At 43.0% G+C, this 23,078-nt stretch overlaps 1 protein-coding gene across 5 annotated transcripts in view; it reads right to left on the bottom strand.

The window, feature by feature from the left end:
- Positions 1-22,982, bottom strand: part of LOC106587067 (phosphoinositide 3-kinase regulatory subunit 6) — a 28,883-nt gene extending 5,901 nt beyond the window's left edge. For 3 of the 5 annotated variants that reach the window (XM_082965549.1, XM_082965557.1, XM_082965553.1), the window contains exons 1-13: positions 22,882-22,982; positions 9,898-9,993; positions 9,671-9,772; positions 8,783-8,874; positions 8,203-8,271; positions 7,532-7,664; positions 7,237-7,306; positions 6,827-7,019; positions 5,672-5,822; positions 4,953-5,069; positions 3,893-4,385; positions 3,384-3,483; positions 1,289-1,411 (exon numbers count right to left, since the gene is read on the bottom strand). In XM_082965549.1, coding sequence (XP_082821675.1) covers positions 1,289-1,411; positions 3,384-3,483; positions 3,893-4,385; positions 4,953-5,069; positions 5,672-5,822; positions 6,827-7,019; positions 7,237-7,306; positions 7,532-7,664; positions 8,203-8,271; positions 8,783-8,874; positions 9,671-9,772; positions 9,898-9,910 — 1,656 coding nt within the window. In that variant the 5' untranslated portion in view covers positions 9,911-9,993; positions 22,882-22,982. Of the gene's footprint in view, positions 1-1,288; positions 1,412-3,383; positions 3,484-3,892; positions 4,386-4,952; positions 5,070-5,671; positions 5,823-6,826; positions 7,020-7,236; positions 7,307-7,531; positions 7,665-8,202; positions 8,272-8,782; positions 8,875-9,670; positions 9,773-9,897; positions 9,994-12,953; positions 13,553-22,881 lie in introns of those variants that run through there. The other 2 variants (XM_082965558.1, XM_082965551.1) reach the window with 2 other exon arrangements.
- Between the last annotated feature and the right edge of the window lie 96 nt (positions 22,983-23,078).

Below are 23,078 nucleotides of genomic sequence, written 5' to 3'. Positions count from 1 at the left end.
AGATGGGAACATGTTAGTATGGAGCCTGGGGTTGACCAAGACAGATAGGGGTACACATAAAACTAGCCTTTTAATACACTGAATGTTCATGTTTTGGAAGGAACTCTATTTCATTCATGTAGAGACACAGGAGAGGAGCACTTCTTTGGTTTATAGTTCATCCACAAGGTGCTCTTTGATCATGGGATGAAATACTATAGAAAAGCCTTTGTGCAAACAAACTTCCAGAAGTAATCAAGGCAGTATCATGTAGTGGAACATTTTTAAAAGCCTCGATTGTTTTATGGCTTGCTTATGCATGGCAAGAATAAAAAACCCACCCACGCATTGTAAAAAAGGCTTTTTCATTCTTCCACTACATGAGTGCATTGATTACGTCGGGAAGTTTGTGTTGGTGCACAAAGGCTTTTTCATTCTTCCACTACACGAGTGCATTGATTACGTCGGGAAGTTTGTGTTGGTGCACAAAGGCTTTTTCATTCTTCCACTACACGAGTGCATTGATTACGTCGGGAAGTTTGTGTTGGTGCACAAAGGCTTTTTCATTCTTCCACTACATGAGTGCATTGATTACGTCGGGAAGATTGTGTGGTGCACAAAGGCTTTTTTACTCTGCAGCATCAACTTATTTTTGTTCTATTTCCCTCACATTGTAATTCATTACAGGTCCTTATTTATTGGAAACTACAGCATTAAACAATGAAAACCTGACCCTGTGTCACTGCAACGTTTCACAATCTTTTACCCCCCGATACTTCCCTGTCTTTCCCTATACTGTGTCAAACAGTTTCTCTTCCCTCTATCCAGCTAAATGCAAAGATGACCCATAACAGCAAAACTATTTGCATACAGTACTCATAGGTTCCTAGTTTCGATAAGAGCCCACAGATGTTTTTTTGTTGCTTCCTGTAAACAAGCAACTACTGTAAAGTACTGTGCAATTTCCTTTTGTTTGCTAATCATTCAAAACACCTAGAAACATGCAAACGGTAATTTGTTGACTTTTTTATATGGTACAGACAGGTTGCAGAACATAAACCACATAACTTTATCTACTGTAAATCAGACCTACTGTAGATTAGACTAGCATTGTGTTTCCTCTTAAAATCCTGAAAGCTACACTTGATTGAGCTTGCCAGGCTAATGAAACCGATGGAATAGTCCCAAAAGTGCAAACCCTGTCAATCTAGCATTCCAGGCAGGCTCAATCAAAAGTATTAAAAGAGAACAGAAAATACTATTTGATGCTGTCATTTCAACATAACGTAGAAACAGCAGGTTACTGTACCATTTTGGCCAGCTTGGGGATCATGGAACCCAGACTGTTGATGTTGCAGTCGTACCATGGATCCACCATTCCCAGGTAGGAACCCAGGGCACAGGGGTTTTCCCGGGATGGGGAGAGGCCTTCCTGATAGAGAAGTACAACATGGTTTATTAAAGATACACTACTGTACTAAACTGTTAGGGTTACTCAACCACAGCCAAGTTCAGTGTAAAACCAGAGAACGACATTAACCCTTTACACTAGTGGGAATTGGCCTATATGGATAGGGCTAAATGTAAATGTTTCTTACAGAAGAAATATGAAAAACATATGCATAACTACGGTAGCAATTGAAAGGGAACAGTTTGGAGATTATAGGAAAATTATTAGACCAAAGTCGAGGACACAGTTCAACTGACGACTGAATCCAAAAATCACACTGTTGATTTTATGTGCATTTTATATTTACTGTACTTTTCGCCGCATTTGTTGATAACAAAATCTTAAAATACTCTGAATACATTCAGTAACAGTATAAGAATATTCCTGGAAAATGTAGGGTAGGTGCAACATAAGACAAAAACAATTGTCTCCAAGTGGCCCCACCGCTTTCCAAAGTGTGCACAGTTCCTAAGTCATTTCAATGCACTTTTATAACTCAAAGAAGTCTTCAACGATAAGGTGCTTTTTTTTTAGCTTTCCTAGCTGTGCCGTTGAGGAACTAGAACAAGCACACTTGTAGTTGTTTCGTTTGGAACACAACCCTGCATCCCCGCCATCACACAATGACTGTTGTTGTTTATGTAATCCAAAAACGGACCATTATAAATCACAATCTGGGTCAGGTGGGCATCATTTGAAAGTTTGTTCTATTGCCAAAATGACAAGCTAAGTTATAAAATACGATCTTACTGTGTTAGGCTTTCACAGGGCAATTCAGAGAACATATCGTAATTTTGGTGCGCATAGAAAGGACTATTCAGGTGCATTCAGCTGCATTCAGGTGCATTCAGGTGCATTCAGGTGCGTGTTCCGCTGCGGATTTTCTTCATAATACACAAACATCCCACTGGGCACAGACATCATTTCAACGTCTAGTTTTGATTTACATTTGGCTGAGTTGTCATCGTGAAATCAACCAAAAATATCACTGTCATTGGATTTAGGTTAAAAGTTGGGTGAAAAAAACACATTTCCATACGTTGATGACTTTTTTCAAATTCAATCAGTTTCCACGTTGATTCAACATCATCAAATAGATTTCTTGTTGTTAAAATGACATGGAAACAACATTGATTCAACCAGTTTTTGCCAAGTGAGATTCTGTTCAGAACAACCCAGGATATGACGCCATGCTTCTACATTTGCATTGCTTGCTGTTTGGGGTTTTAGGATTCTGTATAGCATTCCCTGACATCTGCTGATCTAAAAAGAGCTTTATAAATAAACGTGATTGATCGATTGATGTCATCTTGTAACTGTACATCAAGCATAGTGATCATAAATGTTGACTGTATATTGCAGGAGTTTTATGATATGGAAATGTGAAATGCACATTTGGACATATCATCTTTCAAAATACAGCATTTCCCTCACTCAGACAACAAAACATTCCAAAAACTGTCCAATTAGTCGGAGGGATGTGGGCAACTTCTTGTCTCGTGCATTGCTCAAGTTCAGAACGGATTTCAGTCAAAACCCATACAGCGCTGATAAGTGCAGAGCCAGAGCTCTGATGTCATTTACAGCATATTACTGTACAGCCACCAACGTTCCAATGCAGGCACTTATCAGTGACCAAATCTGCCATTTCAACCCGCATATCATTCTTTTAATGTGATCATTTCACATACTGTGTGTGGATATGTTTGTGTGTGTGTTTGTTTGTTTGTTTGTTTGTTGTGTGTGTGTGTGTGTGTGTGTGTGTGTGTGTGTGTGTGTGTGTGTGTGTGTGTGTGTGTGTGTGTGTGTGTGTGTGTGTGTGTGTGTGTGTGTGTGTGTGTGTGTGTGTGTGTGTGTGTGTGGGTTCACAAACTGAAACACTGAAATGAGTCATATAAATGTCTCTCGACAGGTTGTAAACTGATAGAGGTGAGGTGTTAGCTTGTGGTCTTACTTTGACAGGACAGGTGGGACTGGGATCCTCACAGACAGGGATGTAGTAAAACTGGAAGTTGACTTTCATGGTCAGAAATAGACGACGCGCTTCCCTTTTCCTGCAGAGTGAAACCAATGATTAACTAACCCTCAAACCATGCTACACAGGACACCAAAATGGGTGTAATAACCAGTCAAGTTAGTTGGGAATAATCCCAATGTATATTTCTGACGCATTAACTGTTAATGTGTCATGGTTTCAATTCAACTTCCTTCTTCCTGACTAGACCACGGAAATGGACAGTTAGTTTCCGATTCCATTTTTTGGACATTAGGAAATAAAAAAAATTCAACAGCATAGTATAGGGCTAACCAAGTTGTTGTAGGTGGAACTGTCTCCAAAAAGAATACTATGATCATTTCTAACAGAAATCGATTATATCCAGTATCCATTCTAATATATCCAATATCCACTACAAACTACATGCAGTCTCCCAGACTACATTACCCATGATCCTGGTCCCTCACCTGAGAAAGTAGAAGGCCTTAGCCAGCTTCCCCAGCACCCTGTCGTCCCCCATCACCACGATCCGGGCTGTGAAGTGCCTCTGCTGCTTGGAGAATGACGGGGTCCCGCTGCACCCCGCCTTCCTATGAAGTGTCCCCCCTCCCCCGCCTCCCCTTCCCCCGGCCACACTCCCGCTCTCCTCCAGAGCGTCCTGCATCAGGGCCATATTGTCCGTGACTGACGGCCTCATCTTGATGCCTCCTCGTCGGGTTAACCTGGCCTCCCCCTCCTCCGAACCACCAGAGGGTTCCACCACTGAAGGCTCAACCCCAGGGGGAAGGTCCCTCTCGATGCCGCTGTCGGTGGACATCACGGAGTGGCGGGGCATGGCGGAGGAGGAAGTGAGGTCGGCGGGGAGGTCGGCGAGGTCAAAGTCTGTCTCCTGGTCCTGGGTGAGGCAGAAGTGTTCCGACGACATGGAGCTGGAGCGCACGCACTTGGCCAGCTCACGCCCTGGTGGAAGAGGTGACATCAGAGAAATAGGAATTAGATGACATATGTACTCCATCTCTATAACATGAATGTCAATACAGGTCAATGAGAACATGAAGCAGCGAGACAAGAAAGAGCTATAGTAATGGACGTTTGCATGGGGTGAGAACACAGTGTGCTAGAATAACACTCCTCATTATTCACGATTCATTTAGGATTATCCATAACCATGGTAGCATCCACATTAATGTAGAAGTGTTCACAAACATATTCTATTCTTATTTACAATAAAAGTGACTCCAAAATGACAGAATACATTATTTACCATTCATTTCTATTGCGCACAAAATAATCTGATACACAACCAAAAACGAATTGCAAATGCAGAGTAACAAGTTGATGAAGTCATTGCGTACTAGGAATATGGGATCAAATTCTAAACTTTTGACTACTTTATTTCTAAGAATTTTTAGGGTGTCAATCATTTTGACCCCTACCTTTTTGAGAGACAAAAAGGATTTAAACAGAGAAACAGAGTTCATGTAACAGAGGTCTCTCGATGGTGTGTATAAACAACAGATCACTCACAGATCTCCTCATCCTCCCGCCACAGGTGGAAGCTCATCTCCGGGTTGGGAAGCGGCATGTCACACAGGCATCCCCCACCACCGGAGGACAATGTGTCTAAACCAGGAAGAGCCCAAACTGTCACAATGACACCAAAAACAACACAACACCCGATTACTTCCTGGTCCCCCTCCCCTACACTAAGTATATGGTCTCACACCTGGCCTGTGAGAGACAGTGTAGTGTCCATTTGAAGGATAGTTGTTATGATGAGAAGAATACATTTGTATTAAATGGGAAATACAGTGTACATCCGTCCTAAGGAGGGGGGGTGGCGGGGTGGGGGGGGCTCTGACTCGACAGATTTAGACATGGAGGAATACAGTGTGAAAGATCAGCTGACCAATACAGCGATCTATTAATAACGTTCCCTGAGTCAGTGACTGCTGCACTATACGGTATGTGTCAGCTTGAAGACACACTAACACAAAAAAAGGACAGGGTTGGCAGTATTTCTCTGAATACGCCCTATGTGAAAAATGTATAACTACTTATATACGCGTACCAGCTGTAATAGCTTGAAGTGTCGTCTACATTAACGTTACCCCTCCGTTTTCACTTGTAAACAGAAACCAAATGCTAGTCTAAAAGAAATGGGAGATAATGTCTGGATTCTTTTTAGATCAGTTGGTTTTGGTTTCAAACAGTCAAAAGATGATCCCTCTATGATGATCCTGTACCTGATGTGTCAGTATGGGTGAGGATCTCTCTGTAGAGTTGTCCCAGTCTCCCCCTCAGCACCACCCCTTCCCCCTTGGTGCCCTCCTCCACACTCTGCTCCAGACTGACCACCACTTCCTGGAAGTACGGCTCCACGTCCTGGCCAATTTCCTGCCACACACACACACACGCAAGCACACACACACACACACACACACACGCAAGCACACACACACACGCAAGCACACACACACACACGCACAAACACGCACACACACACACACACACACACACACACACACACACACACACACACACACACACACACACACACACACACACACACACACACACACACGGTCTATGAATAGAATACAGGTGAAAGGCCATCAGCGTCCAGACAAACGCATCTGGAAGTCTGAGTTTGACACATCCTGTTGAGATGAGTGTTATATTGTTATATTAGGACCAGTGTGTGTAAGTGTGTGTTTTAATGGGAATGGTGCCAACCTCTGTTAGATCACGGAACAGCACAACTAAACAACACACTATTGAGTCATTATAGATCATTTCTGGTTAAGTGTGTTGCTGAATATGACTGAGATCGCATGTATGAGGCACCAGTAGAGACCTTTAGCTTTCTGAGCTTTGCTTTGGTGCAAATTGAAACTGCACAAACCACAAAGGGGTTTGTGCAATACATTGAAATAGAAACTAGTGTCAAACACAAAGTGGTATTGATTTAGATAACTTTGAACAAAACATGGCAACATTTGCGAAATGACACGACAAAACCAAAGTCAAACTGAGATTAAACATCAAAGTAAATATCAAGACCATAAAACAAGTTTCTTTACTCTAGAACAGAAGTCACACCCAAAAGGTTTTTCTACTGTGTCAAATGTGTTGTGCACGTAAAATGTGCCTAGAATATACATGTAACAAAAACAATGTGGTAAAAACTAAGTTACTTTTGTTCTCCGAAGTGGGATGGATGGACAAATAAATAAATAAAGCCAAAAAGAAAGAAACGAAGTAAATGAAGGGTTTTACCAATAACTTTTACCCTGAAACCCATCATCACATACGCATTCGGGAAAGACCAGACATAAATAGAAGAAGAAATGTCATAGTGAAACTCAATGTTAACACAACCACAGTGCAACTACACTGACATTCAGTGCCTGTGCCAGTTTAGGACCGTGGCACAGCTCCCCTCCTAGAGCAGCCTGGATGGAGTGTTGGACCACGCTCCGCATGTGGTCAAGGGGATTCAGATACCCCCCTGACCCCGAGGCCTCGATGTCCCCCCTCAGCGCCTCACAGTGGGGGCCGGAGAAGACCGCCGGATCGGCGAACACAAACACCCTAGAAGAGATTGAGTTATTGCCTTTGGTTATCCTTGATTAACCAGTTTCCTAATTGTTTGGTCGGCAGTTCACATGCAACCTGCTGTTATTACAAGCTACTTTATCTACAAACAGCATGTCATTCTATACCATAAGGAAAAATGGCTTCTACACTGTACTGTGCTTCTCTCTGTGTCGCCGTGTGTATACAACATCAAGTTAGGTTGTTCTCTCACCTCTCCTGAAAGGGATGGTAGTCATTCTTCAGGCTCTGCTCTGCAATAACCATCCTCTGATAGAGCACTCCTGCGGGTCAAAAAGATTTACTATCCAAGTAAAACACATGACATTCTCGTACTACAGCCATTGAATACAATGAAACAAACATCCCTCTTCATTCTAAAGTGTATTACAGTAAAACGATTATCACCTTTGAAGACAGTAAAGTCTACCAATAAAGTCTTATCTAATACATAATAAAAAATACATCGTTCGACAGGTTAGACCAAGGATGTATGTTGGTTTCGGTACCTGGTGTGTAGCGTTCTGTCTTCATGCGTCTGGTGTAGCTGAGGCCTACAGTACAGTAGGGCTGGGGGAGGGTAAGCAGCCTCTTACAGAAGTCATACACCCGCTTGTACAGGTCGTCAGGAAGATAGGCTGACTGGAACATACACAGATATACACACAGTTAGTACTGTCAGTCAGTCACAGCTGTCCTCGGATTTACCTGAACCACCAAACACAATTGGTATTGTACATACACACAACCCTCAAATACAGTATAGTACCATTTCCCTCCATAAATACTTGCACAAACTTCCCAAAACTTCAATATACAACATATCCTGTTTTAAATTGCTAGCAATCATCAATGGTTTGTAATATTCTATTATTTTCCATCCCATTCTATTCTATTGTACTATAAAGAGCCTATGGCTCTGGTAACAACAAGAACTGTCTCTTTAAGAAGACACCAACAGATAAAGAAGAGATAAAGGTCTACGACAGTACAGAGTCCTGACCTAGCCTGACCAGGAAGTGTAGGAGACGATTAACAGGAAATAAGACTTCATCAAATCTGAGTAGATCATCAAAACAGTGATGGGTAATGATCCAATCCCCCAAATGAAAGCTTCTCCCCAGCCAACCCTGAGACAGATCTGTAAAGATGCTGTTATCATGTCTGACCGGGAACCTACCTGGATGACAGCATAGATGAGTGTGTGGAGCAAAGGGATGATGTGTGTCCGACAGTCTAGCCTCTCAGCCTGCAGACAACAAGAGACCAACACACAAACTTCTGTGTTAGTCAGTTACTCACTAATACAAAGTTTGTCTGTAAAAGATAGCTTATCTGTTACCACCGGGGGCGGACTGGGACCAGAAATCGGCCCTGGCATTTCTAACACATTGGACAATTATTTTCCTTGAGGCCTCTACACCGGCCAATTATTAGCAAGTTAATTATAATTTTGTGTAAAAAAAAAACAAGTTTGACAGACCAACTGGGCTAAAAATAAACCATTCCATCTAGTGTTTGCCAGAAATGCCAGATGGCCAATCCGCCCATTTCCCACTAGACATAACATTCATGTTTCACATTGTTGTATAATGTCCTTGACAATCTCAGTGTTCTTTTCAAATGTATTTGGGTAGCAATCGTTGATTGTCTTATCATGTCTCTTGACACTACAGTGAAAACTAATAATGAAGGGCCCAGAGACATATTTCTCCATATAAGGCCCCGGAATGGCCTAACGGAGCACATTGATGACATACCCTTTCCAGCTCCTTGACGACGACTCTCACCAGAATGAGACTGTTGGCAGGATTGTTCCGAACCTTCTTGTGCAGCGTCCATCTTAGCATCCCTTCGAATAGAAACACACACTCAGCACTTGCAAACATTTCCACAGATGGCACTAAACAGCACTCGCACTCTCTGTTGTTTCCATATACATAGCGCTACACAAATAGCTGGTGTGACTCAGTGCCAATGCTTTGTTCCATTGCACAACGAACCCAAACCGTGGATAAAAGTAATAGCTGACTCAGTGCAATTTTCCGATTATTGGCAGGCAGCGGTTGTGTCATTCTCATGTGGTTTGGGCAGATTAATACGGAACATTAAAGAGGATCAACTCCTTCTGGATGGTGGAGCAGAGAGGCAAGTCAGGAACCTTTAGTCCATTTTAAACCTAGATGCTTTGTATGTAAGGCATAGGCGGCTGGTGGCACTTTAAATGGGGAGGACAGGCTCAAAGTAATGGCTGGAATTGAATAAATGGAACGGTATCAAACACATCGTTTCCATGTGCTTGAAACCATTCCATTCACTTCCTCCAGCCATTATTATGAGCCGTCCTCCCCTCACCAGCCTCCTGTGATATACGGGTACCCATATGAATCGTTATTGAGCTTTGGGTCAGTAATGTGGGGGTTACTTGATGAAGCTTGCTATGCATCTAGCTAGCACTACCAGTTGAAGCTAGCCAGTTAGCGACACCTCTGACCAAACCAGACTGGAAATGTGCAACAAAAGCAGCCTGACCTGAAACGGAGCCATGCTCACTGGAAAGCAAGCCGGTTCACTACCTCTCAGCTCTGCTCAACTCAACAGTGTGTAAACCCCATAAAGAGTCTAGTGGAAACTACTGATGGGTTTACCTTTATTGAGCACAGAGGAGGGGTGTTGGCTCTCCAGCTCCCTGAGTACGGCATGGACACTGCGGTAGATGTCCGACTCTGAGGCCAAGGGGGCACAGCTGCCTGGAGAGTCAGGGGTCAGAGGTTAAGAGTTAATGTTAATAAAAGCCGTACAGCAAATGTTCCATTTTGGATCAAATGTACATGCATGCCACTCTTCAAATGACACCCTATTCCCCATATATTACCTATAGGCTCCATGCTGCTCGGGGGGGCTGCTCGAGCTATCTCAGGCTGCCTTGTTGGTCATGTCTCACATGCATGGCGGGGCCACGGCCTGGTGTCTATAGGGACGGGACAAGAAGAAAGTCAAAGCTGTTAGCGGTACCCACCGGAGGCATGACATGGGCATTTGAGGGCTGTTATTCTTTATTTAACCAGGAAAAAGGCTATAGGCTTAAATGATATACTGGACATTCTTGTAGCACAGAGGTGTTAGGACTTGTGAGTCCCCAAGAGTAGAGCCAGTGAATTGACCACGAAACACACGCACGCACGCACGCACGCACGCACGCACGCACGCACGCACGCACACACACACACACACACACACACACACACACACACACACACACACACACACACACACACACACACACACAACACCGAGCTGTAAGACTGGACATAATGAGTTTCAGCAGCAGGTGCTGCGGTCACAGTCACACTACTGTTCCAATAGAACAAGGCTGATCATTCTCCTTGCCTCATAAACAACCTCTTTCTCTGCTTCTCTTTCTCACAGTCTAGTTTATCGCCGCGCGAATAGAATTATACCCCGTCCCAAGTGTTTCGTTTTTTGGCTTTAGCTAGAGATCAGTCATCTACCCACCTGTTTCACACCATCCCCCATAACAAAGACTAAAATGACTGGGGATGTACGGAGGTCTATGGGACAGCTTCACACGTCAAGTATAAAACGACCAATCGTGTCAAAATGAAAGCTCCCAGCAGTGAGAGACGATGACTTCTTGATATTCAGATCTGTGATGAGTACACTTACAGTATAAAGTTGAAGTCGGAACCTTAGCCAAATACATTTAAACTCAGTTTTTCACAATTCCTGACATTTAATCCTAGTAAAAAATTCCCTGTCTTAGGTCAGTTAGGATCACCACTTTATTTTAAGAATTTGAAATGTCAGAATAATAGTAGAGAGAATGATTTATTTCAGCTTTTATTTCTTTCATCACATTCCCAGTGGGTCAGAAGTTTCCAAACACTCAATTAGTATTTGGTAGCATTGCCTATAAATTGTTTAACTTGGGTCAAACGTTTCGGGTAGCCTTCCACAAGCTTCCCACAATAAGTTGTGATGGCCACTCCAATACCTTGACTTTGTTGTCCTTAAGCCATTTTGCCACAACTTTGGAAGTATGCTTGGGGTCATTGTCCATTTGGAAGACCCATTTGTGACCAAGCTTTAACTTCCTGACTGATGTCTTGAGATGTTGCTTCAATATATCCACATAATTTTCCTTCTTCATGCCATCTATTTTGTGAAGTGCACCAGTCCCTCCTGCAGCAAAGCACCCCCACAACATGATGCTGCCACCCCCGTGCTTCACAGTTGGGATGATGTTCTTCGGCTTGCAAGCCTCCCCTTTTTTCCTCCAAACATAACGATAGTCATTATGGCTAAACAATTCTATTTGTGTTTCATCAGACCAGAGGACATTTCTCCAAAAAGTACGATCTTTGTCCCCATGTGCAGTTGCAAACCGTAGTCTGGCTTTTTTATGGCGGTTTTGGAGCAGTGGCTTCTTCCTTGCTGAGCGGCCTTTCAGGTTATGTCAATATAGGACTTGTTTTACTGTGGATATAGATACTTTTGTACCTGCTTCCTCCAGCATCTTCACAAGGTCCTTTGCTGTTGTTCTGGGATTGATCTGCACTTTTCGCACCAAAGTACATTCATCTCTAGGAGACAGAGCACATCTCCTTCCTGAGCGGTATGGCGGCTGCGTGGTCCCATGGTGTTTATACTTGCATACTATTGTTTGTACAGATGAACGTGGCACTTTCAGGCGTTTGAAAATTGCTCCCAAGGATGAACCAGACCTGTGGAGGTCTACAATTTTTTTTCTGAGGTCTTGGCTGATTTCTTTGGATTTTCCCATGATGCCAAGCAAAGAGGCACTGAGTTTGAAGGTAGGCCTTGAAATACATCCACAGGTACACCTCCAATTGATTCAAATGATGTCAATTAGCCTAACAGAAGCTTCTAAAGCCATGACATAATTTTCTGGATTTTTCCAAGCTGTTTAAAGGCACAGTCAACTTAGTGTATGTAAACTTCTGACCCATTGGAATTGTGATACAGTGAATTATAAGTGAAATAATCTGTCTGTAAACAATTGCTGGAAAAATTACTTGTGTCATGCACAAAGTAGATGTCCTAACCGACTTGCCAAAACTATAGTTTGTTAACAAGAAATTTGTGGAGTGGTTGAAAAACGAGTTTTAATGACTCCAACCTAAGTGTATGTAAACTTCCGACTTCAACTGTACATGCAGAACGCATCATCTCAAGACAAGATAGATAGAATCAAATCAAATGCTATTCTATTTGTCACATGCGCCGCATACAACAGGTGTAGACCTTGCTGCGAAATGCTTACTTACAAGCCCGTAACCAACAATGCAGTTCAAAAAATAGAGTTAAGTAAATATTGAACAGTGAACTAGTGAAACTGCTGTGGAGTTATAAACATTACTGAGCATATAAAGGTGTATTACTGTAGAGATAGCCTTAGAGATAAAGGATATGGGAGTAAAATAAATTCCAAGTATATTTCCATTTGAATTAAATTGCCAAATAGAATATACTGCATTGTTTCTGCAACAACTATACCGACAACTTGACTTTCAGGACATGCCTCAGCTAACAGCACACTAAGATGTTTAAAAAAGTGAAACATACTCAGCATAAATAACTGTATTACTTCCTCAGTTTTGAATAACCTGACCCAAAATAACACAGCTGAATTGAATTGTCACCTTACTAGTCTATAAAGTGGCACCAAATGTTCTGTTGAGACATTTCCGATCCAGTCAAAACATGGAAAGAAACGACTATCTCACAAACCATGTAACGGTTCCCTAAGCCAGAGGCAGAGTGCATGCCAAAATGCCTCTCTCCATGTTAGTTCTCAGCTTCAAGTTCTATCCCAGACACATCCATCATCCAGTGCCTACCGACCAAAGCACACAAAACAGGTGAACCGCAAAAAACAAATCCCCCTACCTTTTCCCTCCCAGAAAGGTTCCTCTTTTCAGCGATACACAAAAGGTTCCCTTAATTTCCGACACACTGGCTCAGTGTTCAACGTGCTGCTGCAGGGTCTGACAGAGAGAATAGTGAAGTGGAGTGAACTTCCTCTAACTGGGAGGTAGTGACGAGGTGGTGGGGGTGGTGACAGAGAGAGTGGCAGTGTTCTGAGAGAGGGGGAGAGAGAAAGAAGTAGCAGTGTTCTAAGAGTGGGAGAGAGAGAGGTAGAGGGGGAGGAGGAAAGTGAGGTGGAGGTTTGGAGGAGGATGTTTGGGGGCAAGGTAACAGCAGCAACCTGTTTGAACTGTGTTTAATGTTGCATTTTCTCTCTCTCTCTCTGACTCTATTTTCGTCTTTCTGTTTTCTTGTATCTTTTTTTTTCTTTCTTGTATCTTTCTCTCAACTTTTCCCCCTCTCTTTCTCCCTCTCCCTCAGGCTGCCCAGAGGTTGTTCCTGAGGCTACAGTAGAAAAATGGAGGTTTAGTTGGAGGGGATTTAACCTTGATCCCTGCAATAAAGCACGACGCAGGGAATGACAGCAACAGGGATAACAGCGCTGCCTCAGCAACTCAGCAACTGCCTGGGTGACCACACGTTTCCTGTTCCTGATGCACCCCTCACTCACTCTCTTCCTTTCTCTCTCTCTCTCTCTCTGACTTTGTCTGTCTCTCTCTCACTCTTTCTCTCTTTCTACACTGTCCTTCACTCCCTCGCATTTTCTCTCTCTCCCTCTCTGACTTGGTCTGTCTCTCTCTCTCTCTTTCTACACTCTGTCCTTCACTCCCTCGCCTTTCTCTCCATCCTCCCTCACTCTCGCTCCCCCTCTTCAACACCGTCTCTCACAGACACACTAACATTTTTTTTTTTTTTTTTAACACCTTACGTGCGGAGGGAGGACAGGACCTGAGACATTTCCTCTCTGTGTGAATGCGTAGGGTTGCACCACGCTTAACAGGCTATATTTAGGTTGGAGTGTGTGTGTGTGTGTGTGTGCGCGTGTGTATGAATATGTGTGAGTGTGTGTGCCCCAGAGGTTTCATTCATGCGTTGCCAAATGAAGAGCCTAAAAATAGCCGGTCAATTGAAAAATGTCAGTTTCTGCACTAAGTATTCATGTCCTTGCAAACTGAGGGAGGAAAGTGTATGTGTCGCAACAATGAGTTGTGATCTGCAGACAATTCTAGGTCTGTATATCGGCTAGATTTGATATGGGTACACAACTAGAGCTCTGTCGGTGGATGAGATTTGGAGCTTTTGATAGGAGTAGCTAAAACCAATGGTAAAAGCTTATACTTCAAGAAAGAAGTACAAGACTGAAGTCCAAGTTTGCAGAGGGGAGTGCTCTGCCACCACAAAACCCCAGGCCTCAGGTGGACATGAACACTCACAAACAATGAGCTACAATACAATCAAACATACCCTTTTCAGACTTTATAATTGTACATGGTACATGGCTAAAAACAGATGTGATCCTCAAGGAGGAAAATAAATATTTGTATGCAGTAATTCACTCTTTAAGGGCGCTGCACTCACAATGACTTACCATAACAAAGACTAAAGCAAAGCAAGTTGTATAAATCTGATAGGCACTGAGTGGAGTCACTCAGGTCTCAGTAATCCGTCCCATCCGGTTTGATAATCTCTCTGCCTGGTTACACACAACCCTTTCCCGTTACTTCAGTCACACCTGTGTTCACCCAGCTAACCATGCCCCTTTCACATGATCACATACCTATATACACCCTACAGTACATGCAGGGTTACTCAGGTGTATGATTAAGGTTTCATACACACACACACGCACGCATGCACGAACGCATGCGCACACACGCACCCTATAAAAACTACTGTGCAGGACTATACAGGTGTAGAGTCCATGGCTGAGATTTCATTTATGACCTGGGCAACTTTAGTCTAATAGGCCTATGCATTGTAATCCGTTTATGGGCAAAACGTTATGCAAACATCAAAGTTTAGCAAAAGTCTAACAAAAAAATCAAATAAAAAAAAGATTCTAAAACAAGAAATCAATTAACAATCCAAGTAGATATATTAGAGTGAGCAGTTTCAGAACCCTGAATATAAATATAATTACGTGGTGTGTATAGACAGTGTAACATTTGGAAAAGCAAATGGTATGTACAGTACAGTGTTCATTTCGTCAACAAAAATAGTGACAAAAATATTCGTCAAACACCTATTTTTCAGTGGCAATTGACGAGACAATAACTGACTAAATAGTCCCAGAAAAAAACTATAACTATGTTAAAAATATTTTTCATTTCAGTTGACTAAAACGAGACGAATCTCTGTGACTAATAAGTGACTAAATCTCTGTGACTAATAAGTGGACTGGACAAGAGATTTCGAAAAAATGTAGAGTTTTTCATTGATAAGCACAATTAATCTTAGCAGCACAGATGCTCAGCGCAGTTCAGTTCAGCAGTGGGAAGGACATGTCACACCCGGCGCACACACAGCCTACATCAGCTGCTGGCCTGTGGGGGAGCAAGTGATGAGTGTTAGCAGACGCGGAGGCGACTCTGTTGCTTCCTCGTAGCTAACCACCGGCCTTCCAGTTAGCTACCCTTTGCCTGGTTAAGAAACACAAGCTGCTTTACGAAATTAGCGATGTCTAGCGATGATTTTCTCTCCTTTGAGTATAGAAAAGTAGGCTGTCTATGAATTTGTAGTCTCGCTCAACCCTCCCACTGCATTTCATAGCCAGGTTCTGTAGACAGTGTGGCCAAGTCTCCCTCTTTTCCTCAGAGAAAATGGCTTGAGAGACTACCGTTCAAAACATACTGTATGACCCATAATACCGGTGCAACAATTTTTTCTTCTTCTTTCTATTGTGCATTGGCGGGCTGCATTTTACATTGATAAAGCATATCGCTGGCCGTTCTAAAACAAGGCTACTTGCGGACCAGACCGTTAACCATTTGTTTAGGCTACACCTGGTCATGTTACCTCATTAGCTAGTTATGGCTAACAACCTGCTGCACGTTCAGCAGGATGCAACGTTTTGGAACATTCAGATAGAAATATGCTATGCTAGAATTTACATGACTAAGACTAGACTATATAAATAAAAAGAGTGCAAAAATGAACACTGGTACAGTAGTAAATATATTAGGATGAGCTACGAGAATACAGTATATACTATGTATACTATACTATGTATACACAGTGAGTAGACAACAGTATATAAACAGCATTTGAAGTGACCAGTGTTCAATATCTCTCTATTCAATGTCTCTCTATTCATGCACCTTGGTTGGGCTGCAAGGTAGCGAAGGATGCTGTAAAATATTTTCTGCTTTGACTATGTTGGTTGGTTACATTCCCAATCAGCCAGTGGCAGTAGTGGCAGTACCCAGTAAAGGAATGAACAGGGTTGGCTGGTATGCTCCTGCGGATGACAACAAGGACACAGACATACCACAGCCTGGCAGTGTAAAGTAAAGAGAGAATAGGAATTGGAGAATAGGAATTGGAGGGGGTGGGGTGGGGGATGAGGGAGGATGAGGTCTGTGTGTGTGTGTGTGTGTGTGTGTGTGTGTGTGTGTGTGTGTGTGTGTGTGTGTGTGTGTGGCTTGAGGCTTGAAATCCCAACGTTAGGACAGTGAGCAGCAAAACAATATACACTGCTAGAAAAAATTAAGGGAACACTTAAACAACACATCCTAGATCTGAATGAAAGAAATAATCTTATTAAATACTTTTTTCTTTACATAGTTGAATGTGCTGACAACAAAATCACACAAAAATAATCAATGGAAATCCAATTTATCAACCCATGGAGGTCTGGATTTGGAGTCATACTCAAAATTGTGGAAAACCACACTATAGGCTGATCCAACTTTGATGTAATGTCCTTAAAACAAGTCAAAATGAGGCTCAGTAGTGTGTGTGGCCGCCACGTGCCTGTATGACCTCCCTACAACGCCTGGGCATGCTCCTGATGAGGTGGCGGATGGTCTCCTGAGGGATCTCCTCCCAGACCTGGACTAAAGCATCCGCCAACTCCTGGACAGTCTGTGGTGCAACGTGGCGTTGGTGGATGGAGCGAGACATGATGTCCCAGATGTGCTCAATTGGATTCAGGTCTGGGGAATGGGCGGGCCAGTCCATAGCATCAATGCCTTCCTCTTGCAGGAACTGCTGACACACTCCAGCCACATGAGGTCTAGCATTGTCTTGCATTAGGAGGAACCCAGGGCCAACCGCACCAGCATATCGTCTCACAAGCGGTCTGAAGATCTCATCTCGGTACCTAATGGTAGTCAGGCTACCTCTGGCGAGCACATGGAGGGCTGTGCGGCCCCCCAAAGAAATGCCACCCCACACCATGACTGACCCACCGCCAAACCGGTCATGCTGGAGGATGTTGCAGGCAGCAGAACGTTCTCCACGGCATCTCCAGACTGTCACGTCTGTCACATGTGCTCAGTGTGAACCTGCTTTCATCTGTGAAGAGCACAGGGCGCCAGTGGTGAATTTGCCAATCTTGGTGTTCTCTGGCAAATGCCAAACGTCCTGCACGGTGTTGGGCTGTAAGCACAACCCCCACCTGTGGACGTCAGGCCCTCATACCACCCTCATGGAGTCTGTTTCTGACCGTTTGAGCATACACATGCACATTTGTGGCCTGCTGGAGGTCATTTTGCAGGGCTCTGGCAGTGCTCCTCCTGCTCCTCCTTGCACAAAGGCAGAGGTAGCGGTCCTGCTGCTGGGTTGTTGCCCTCCTACGGCCTCCTCCACGTCTCCTAATGTACTGGCCTGTCTCATGGTAGCGCCGCCATGCTCTGGACACTACGCTGACAAACACAGCAAACCTTCTTGCCACAGCTCGCATTGATGTGCCATCCTGGATGAGCTGCACTAACTGAGCCACTTGTGTGGGTTGTAGACTCCGTCTCATGCTACCACTAGAGTGAAAGCACCGCCAGCATTCAAAAGTGACCAAAACATCAGCCAGGAAGCATAGGAACTGAGAAGTGGTCTGTGGTTTCCACCTGCAGAACCACTCCTTTATTGGGGGTGTCTTGCTTATTGCCTATAATTTCCACCTGTTGTCTATTCCATTTGCACAACAGCATGTGAAATGTATTGTCAATCAGTGTTGCTTCCTAAGTGGACAGTTTGATTTCACAGAAGTGTGATTGACTTGGAGTTACATTGTGTTGTTTAAGTGTTCCCTTTATTTTTTTATGAGTATATATACACTGTAGGCTCACATGTACCTGTATACAAAACCTAGGGAGATACCTTGAGAACTAGTCTCGTGTAGAGTCGATATTATGTCACAGTTGAAAAACCAGGCAAGCACAGTGTCAAAATAGTCCAGTAGATCATTCCTTTCATGACATAAGCAAAGAAATTTCCCAGCTATAGTAACTCTTAAATTGTGTTGCTACAGTATGTTGTTGAGCAATGCCTCACGTCACAAGCAAGTTGATGTTTATTGTCAAGAGTTCTGTCCTGGAGGCAGAACTGAGTGATTTCCCCTTAGACAGGCCAGCTGCAAAGTCAAACTTTTATATATGGTACAAATTAATGAAAAAATTGCTTTAAGGCTAAGGTTAGGGTTAGCAGTGTGATTAAGTTTAGGGTTAAGTTTAAAAACAGATTTTATGACTTTGTGGCTGTGCCAGCTTGTGACCACTGCAGAGCTGCCTCCAGAACAAGATTCATGACGAAAAACGCTAACTCACACGTCACAAACTAACACTACAAAGGTTTTTTTTGTTGGAAACCAGTCCAGTAACAAATGGTGAAAATGTTGTTCATCGATCATTTCCATAAAAAACAAGGCACCATGAACAGAAAAAAAATCTAAAAGTGACACCGTTGAAAACAAACAGTATTTCCCTCCATCAAACTAAGCAGTAATCTACATCCAACCCCATCTGACCCATAACACCTCACGTAACCATAACCCATACAAGATAAACCATAACCATAACCCATACAAGATAAACCATAACCATAACCCATACAAGATAAACTGGTCAATGATTCTCCTCCACCAGTGGCAGAAGTACCTGTAAGAAAATAAACATAGGCTATGTCCTAAAAGTAGTGCATTCTACATATAGGGAATAGGGTGGCATTTCAGATGCACCCTTTATGCTGCTGGTATGAGGGGGGATATCAATCAAGGATATTTCCTGCATTCACAGCAGGAACAATTACAGGAAGTGTTTCAAGACCACTGGACTCTCGCAACCCTCTGGCCCTCTACCATAAGTTCCCCCATCACATTTGCGTCAGACCCACGCATGAGCATGCACACACACATTCAGGAGGCAGGCACGCACACACACACACACAATTCTGACTGGACACAACAGGGCTAAGGGGAAGATTTATACCCCATGTGCTAAAACCATCAGGCTGGATGGAGGAAGACCGGAGGAAGAGGGTGGGTAAAGAGGGGGTCCCCAGGGGGGTCTGTTGGTGTGAATTGGGTCAGCCCCTGTACAGAGGGTCACCTGAGGATGTCGTTCCTGGGGTGGTTGTTGTTTGGGCACCAGCACTCAGTGGCCAACTGTATTGTACAGTACTGTACACACACATGCACGCACAAATATGCACATGCACGCATGTTCACACAAGCACGCACAAAAACTACTGTAAACCTAACCAAAATAAATATGACACTTTATAGCCATGGCAACTATTCAACTTCCACAAAGACCTACAGTTCAGCACTTACTTTTGATCCTGGTTTATCGTGACTATGCTTTTTACAACCATTTACAACACATACTGTTCAAGGTTTCGAAATGATATCATTTGCACGATATCAAAAGTGTATGGCCTCCCTCTTATCAAAGTGATAAGAACGTTGCACTTAACGGTTTCCCATTCATTCCTTAACGGGAAATATAATTCTTAACCTGTTCTTATCAAGCAAAAATCCAGGTTTGAAAACAAGGTTGTTACCATAGCTACAACTAGAGCCCTGTGACAACTCAGTAACACGAGTGCATGTGGATTCCAGGCTAGTGGTGTTGTACATTGCCTAAGCATAAATTGCATTTTTCCATTGAATGTCTAAGGAATGGTTTTGTAGATTCTAGTAGGGCTGGTTTTGACATACACTGCTGCTGTGCGTGGTCATTATAAGCCATGTTATAATGACCACGTAAACATTTATCGAGGGAGGTTGTTTGGTGTAATGCAATCTATCCGCCACTGGGACAGGATGTACGCAGGGCGTCAGAGTAGACGTGGTCGCAACACACACACACACACTTGGCAGGGAGCATGTCGAGCCATTGTGGAGACAACCTCCCAGGAGGCTTTGCACACGACGATGCCAAAAGTGTGGCCTTTGTTTTTATATTCTTCTTTAGGAAAACAAACGGGGGGTGTGTTGTTGAAATAAAACTGAAGTGCGTCTGAGCTGAAGTGTGTGTGCGGTTTGCCTGCCACCTCAGTGTGATCATAGCATCAGGCTTAGACCGTGAGTAAGGTAGCATTTCAATTCTTCAGTTAAACAAAATCTTCATTTCTAATGCCAGACTCTTAGCCTGGGTGCCAGTCTGTTACTGCTCTCCATAAGGAAACCAGGCACAGTGGAACAGACTGGCACCAAGTCTACCATAACCCAAGAGGACCACTCTTGATTTATATCAACATAGGCATGCCATAAACCTAGAGTGTTTGGACCCAGTGACTCCTGGGTTGCTACTTTATAACCCCATTGAGACAGAGGGCTTTACCTATAATTACACTGCCTAAGCTCTCCTCTCCTCAGCTATGTACACTACCAGCACACCATACAGAAGACCCAAGCCAATAGGTCATATCACTGAGGGTCCATATTCAGGGGTGGCCAGGGTTTATGGGCACTCCCATAACAAATCAGAGCACCACTATAAAGCACTTAAAATATAAACTTGGGAACCCACATAAATTCACGGAATATGAACATTTAACAATGAACAATTAGCAATTAACACTTTACCCATACGTTAAAGCTGCAATATGTAACCTTTTGTGCGACCTGACAAAATTAACATAGAAATGTGAGTTATAGATCTGTCATTCGCGTTGAAAGCACGTCTAAGAAGCGGTAGATTTGTTCTATGTGCACTATTTCTATGTTTCCTGTTCTTAAGTTTCATTTTTGCATCTTTTACTTTAGGTTTTGTACACCAGCTTCAAACAGCTGAAAATACAATATTTTTGGATATGGAAAATATATTTCACAGTGGTTTAGATGGTACAATGATTCTCTACAATATACTTGCTTGTTTTGTCACATAAACTGAAATTAGGCGAACAATTCAAATTAATCCATGTTGGTGCATCCCACCCTTAGAATTTTAGCAACCAGGAAATGGCAGAGCGATTACTGCATAGTGCATTTTAAGTTGCTCTTATACCGGTGTAGTAACACAGTAATTAAATAGCTGGAAATGGGCACCAACACTTGATGAGTAATTCGAACCCTGCCCAAACAACATCACCAACAACCAATCACGCATCTAGCCTGGTCCCAGATCTGTTTGTGCTGTCTTGTTGACTGTTGACCATATGAGTTGGCAAGACGGCATAAACAGATCTGGGACCAGGCCATCACTCATCCCAGAACAACCAGGAAACCTGAATCTAAAACAAGGAAACTCGAGGAAATGCACCCTGGACAGCTGTGCTTTAGACTCACCAATACAAAACACACATCGCCCACAGAGCCAGTGCTTCAATCAGGCATTGTGTTATCATACTGTTGTTATCTCAGGAGAGAAAAAAAACTGTTGTTGTCCTTTGTGTATTCCAGTTAGGGCGCAGAGTGTTTGAAAAGGCATGATGGCAAGGAGCTTTTTTATAAAGACTAAAAATAGAATAAAAAACTAAAAATAGAACAACCTCTTCCCATGTCTACTTTGTTTATCCCCTCTATGTATCCATATTCCTTTCATTCACGACTGTCTATCAACAATGAAATTCTGAATGCATAGTTCGTGAGTGGGATTTATTTATGAGTCGCTATCGAACTGGTTAGGTTACAGTGTGGCAGATTCTGAACTCTCAGTTACCTTATCTAAGTGTAGTAGCACACTGCCGCACTGATAAAGAACGTACCTGATTCTCATTCACTGGAAAACATAAACAGCTACAGTAAAAGACTGGAACCAAACAAAATATGCAGTAATCTTGTAATGAGATAGGACGCTCTTGACAAAAAGATTTCAAATCTCAATGAGCTCTTTCTGGTTAAATAAAGGTTAAATAAAAATGAGTTTATGTAACTCTCAACCCCAAAATACAAAGGCACACTGAGCAGTGGCGGTTCTAGACCATTTCAACTGGGGGGGCCAAGCTGGGGCCAGTTGTACTGTTAGAGGGGCCAGTTACATTAGCCGTTATTGTTGTCATATCGTTTTCTTCACTGAATTGCAGGCATTAGCAGGCAAAAGACCATGTTCATAATCATTAGGGTTCAGCGTTGCCACTGTCTAATAATGGATGTAAAAAAAGAACGATAGCAAAAATGAGTTATGTAAAAATGATTTCCTACTCCACATTTAGGGGGGCCACAAGGGGGTCCTGCCCCCCCCCCCCAGAACCACCCCTGACTCTGAGAACAATCCATTGTTGGTTTTAGAAAAGAGCTCACTTGTGCATGGATGACTACTGCTTTGAAATATGCATCAAAGCTCCGCTGGCACCATATCAGAAAAAGAGTTAAACATTATCTCAGTAGTGAGTTTAACAGTGTAACATTATCGCAGTATTTAGGTCACAAAACTGTGCAACTTGAACATTAAACATGAATCATGCAATGGTCCAAGAGCAATTATCTTACTATAAAACCATTCAAAATTAACAAAACAAAAACGCCATACATTTAAGAGAGCTTATTTCTGTTGATAAAATCAATATTTACCTGCCGTTAGGTTCAGTAAAGAAATCCATAAGCGTTCTATGAGGGTGATTGAACTCTGCTCAGGAAGTACAACTTCACACGTTGCTACAGTTGCAGCTGTGACAGCAGCACGCGGGGTAGTACAGAATGACAACGCCCACCGAGGATTTATTCAACCAATACGATGTCTCAAATGTTTCCCTGGCGATCTAGATTGG

Source organism: Salmo salar, chromosome 02 (genome assembly GCF_965601325.2).
Source record: "Salmo salar chromosome 02, fSalSal1, whole genome shotgun sequence".
NCBI classification, from domain to species: domain Eukaryota; kingdom Metazoa; phylum Chordata; class Actinopteri; order Salmoniformes; family Salmonidae; genus Salmo; species Salmo salar.
The sequence above is the reverse complement of the archived record's forward strand: the minus strand, read 5'-3'. Positions and strand labels throughout refer to the sequence as shown.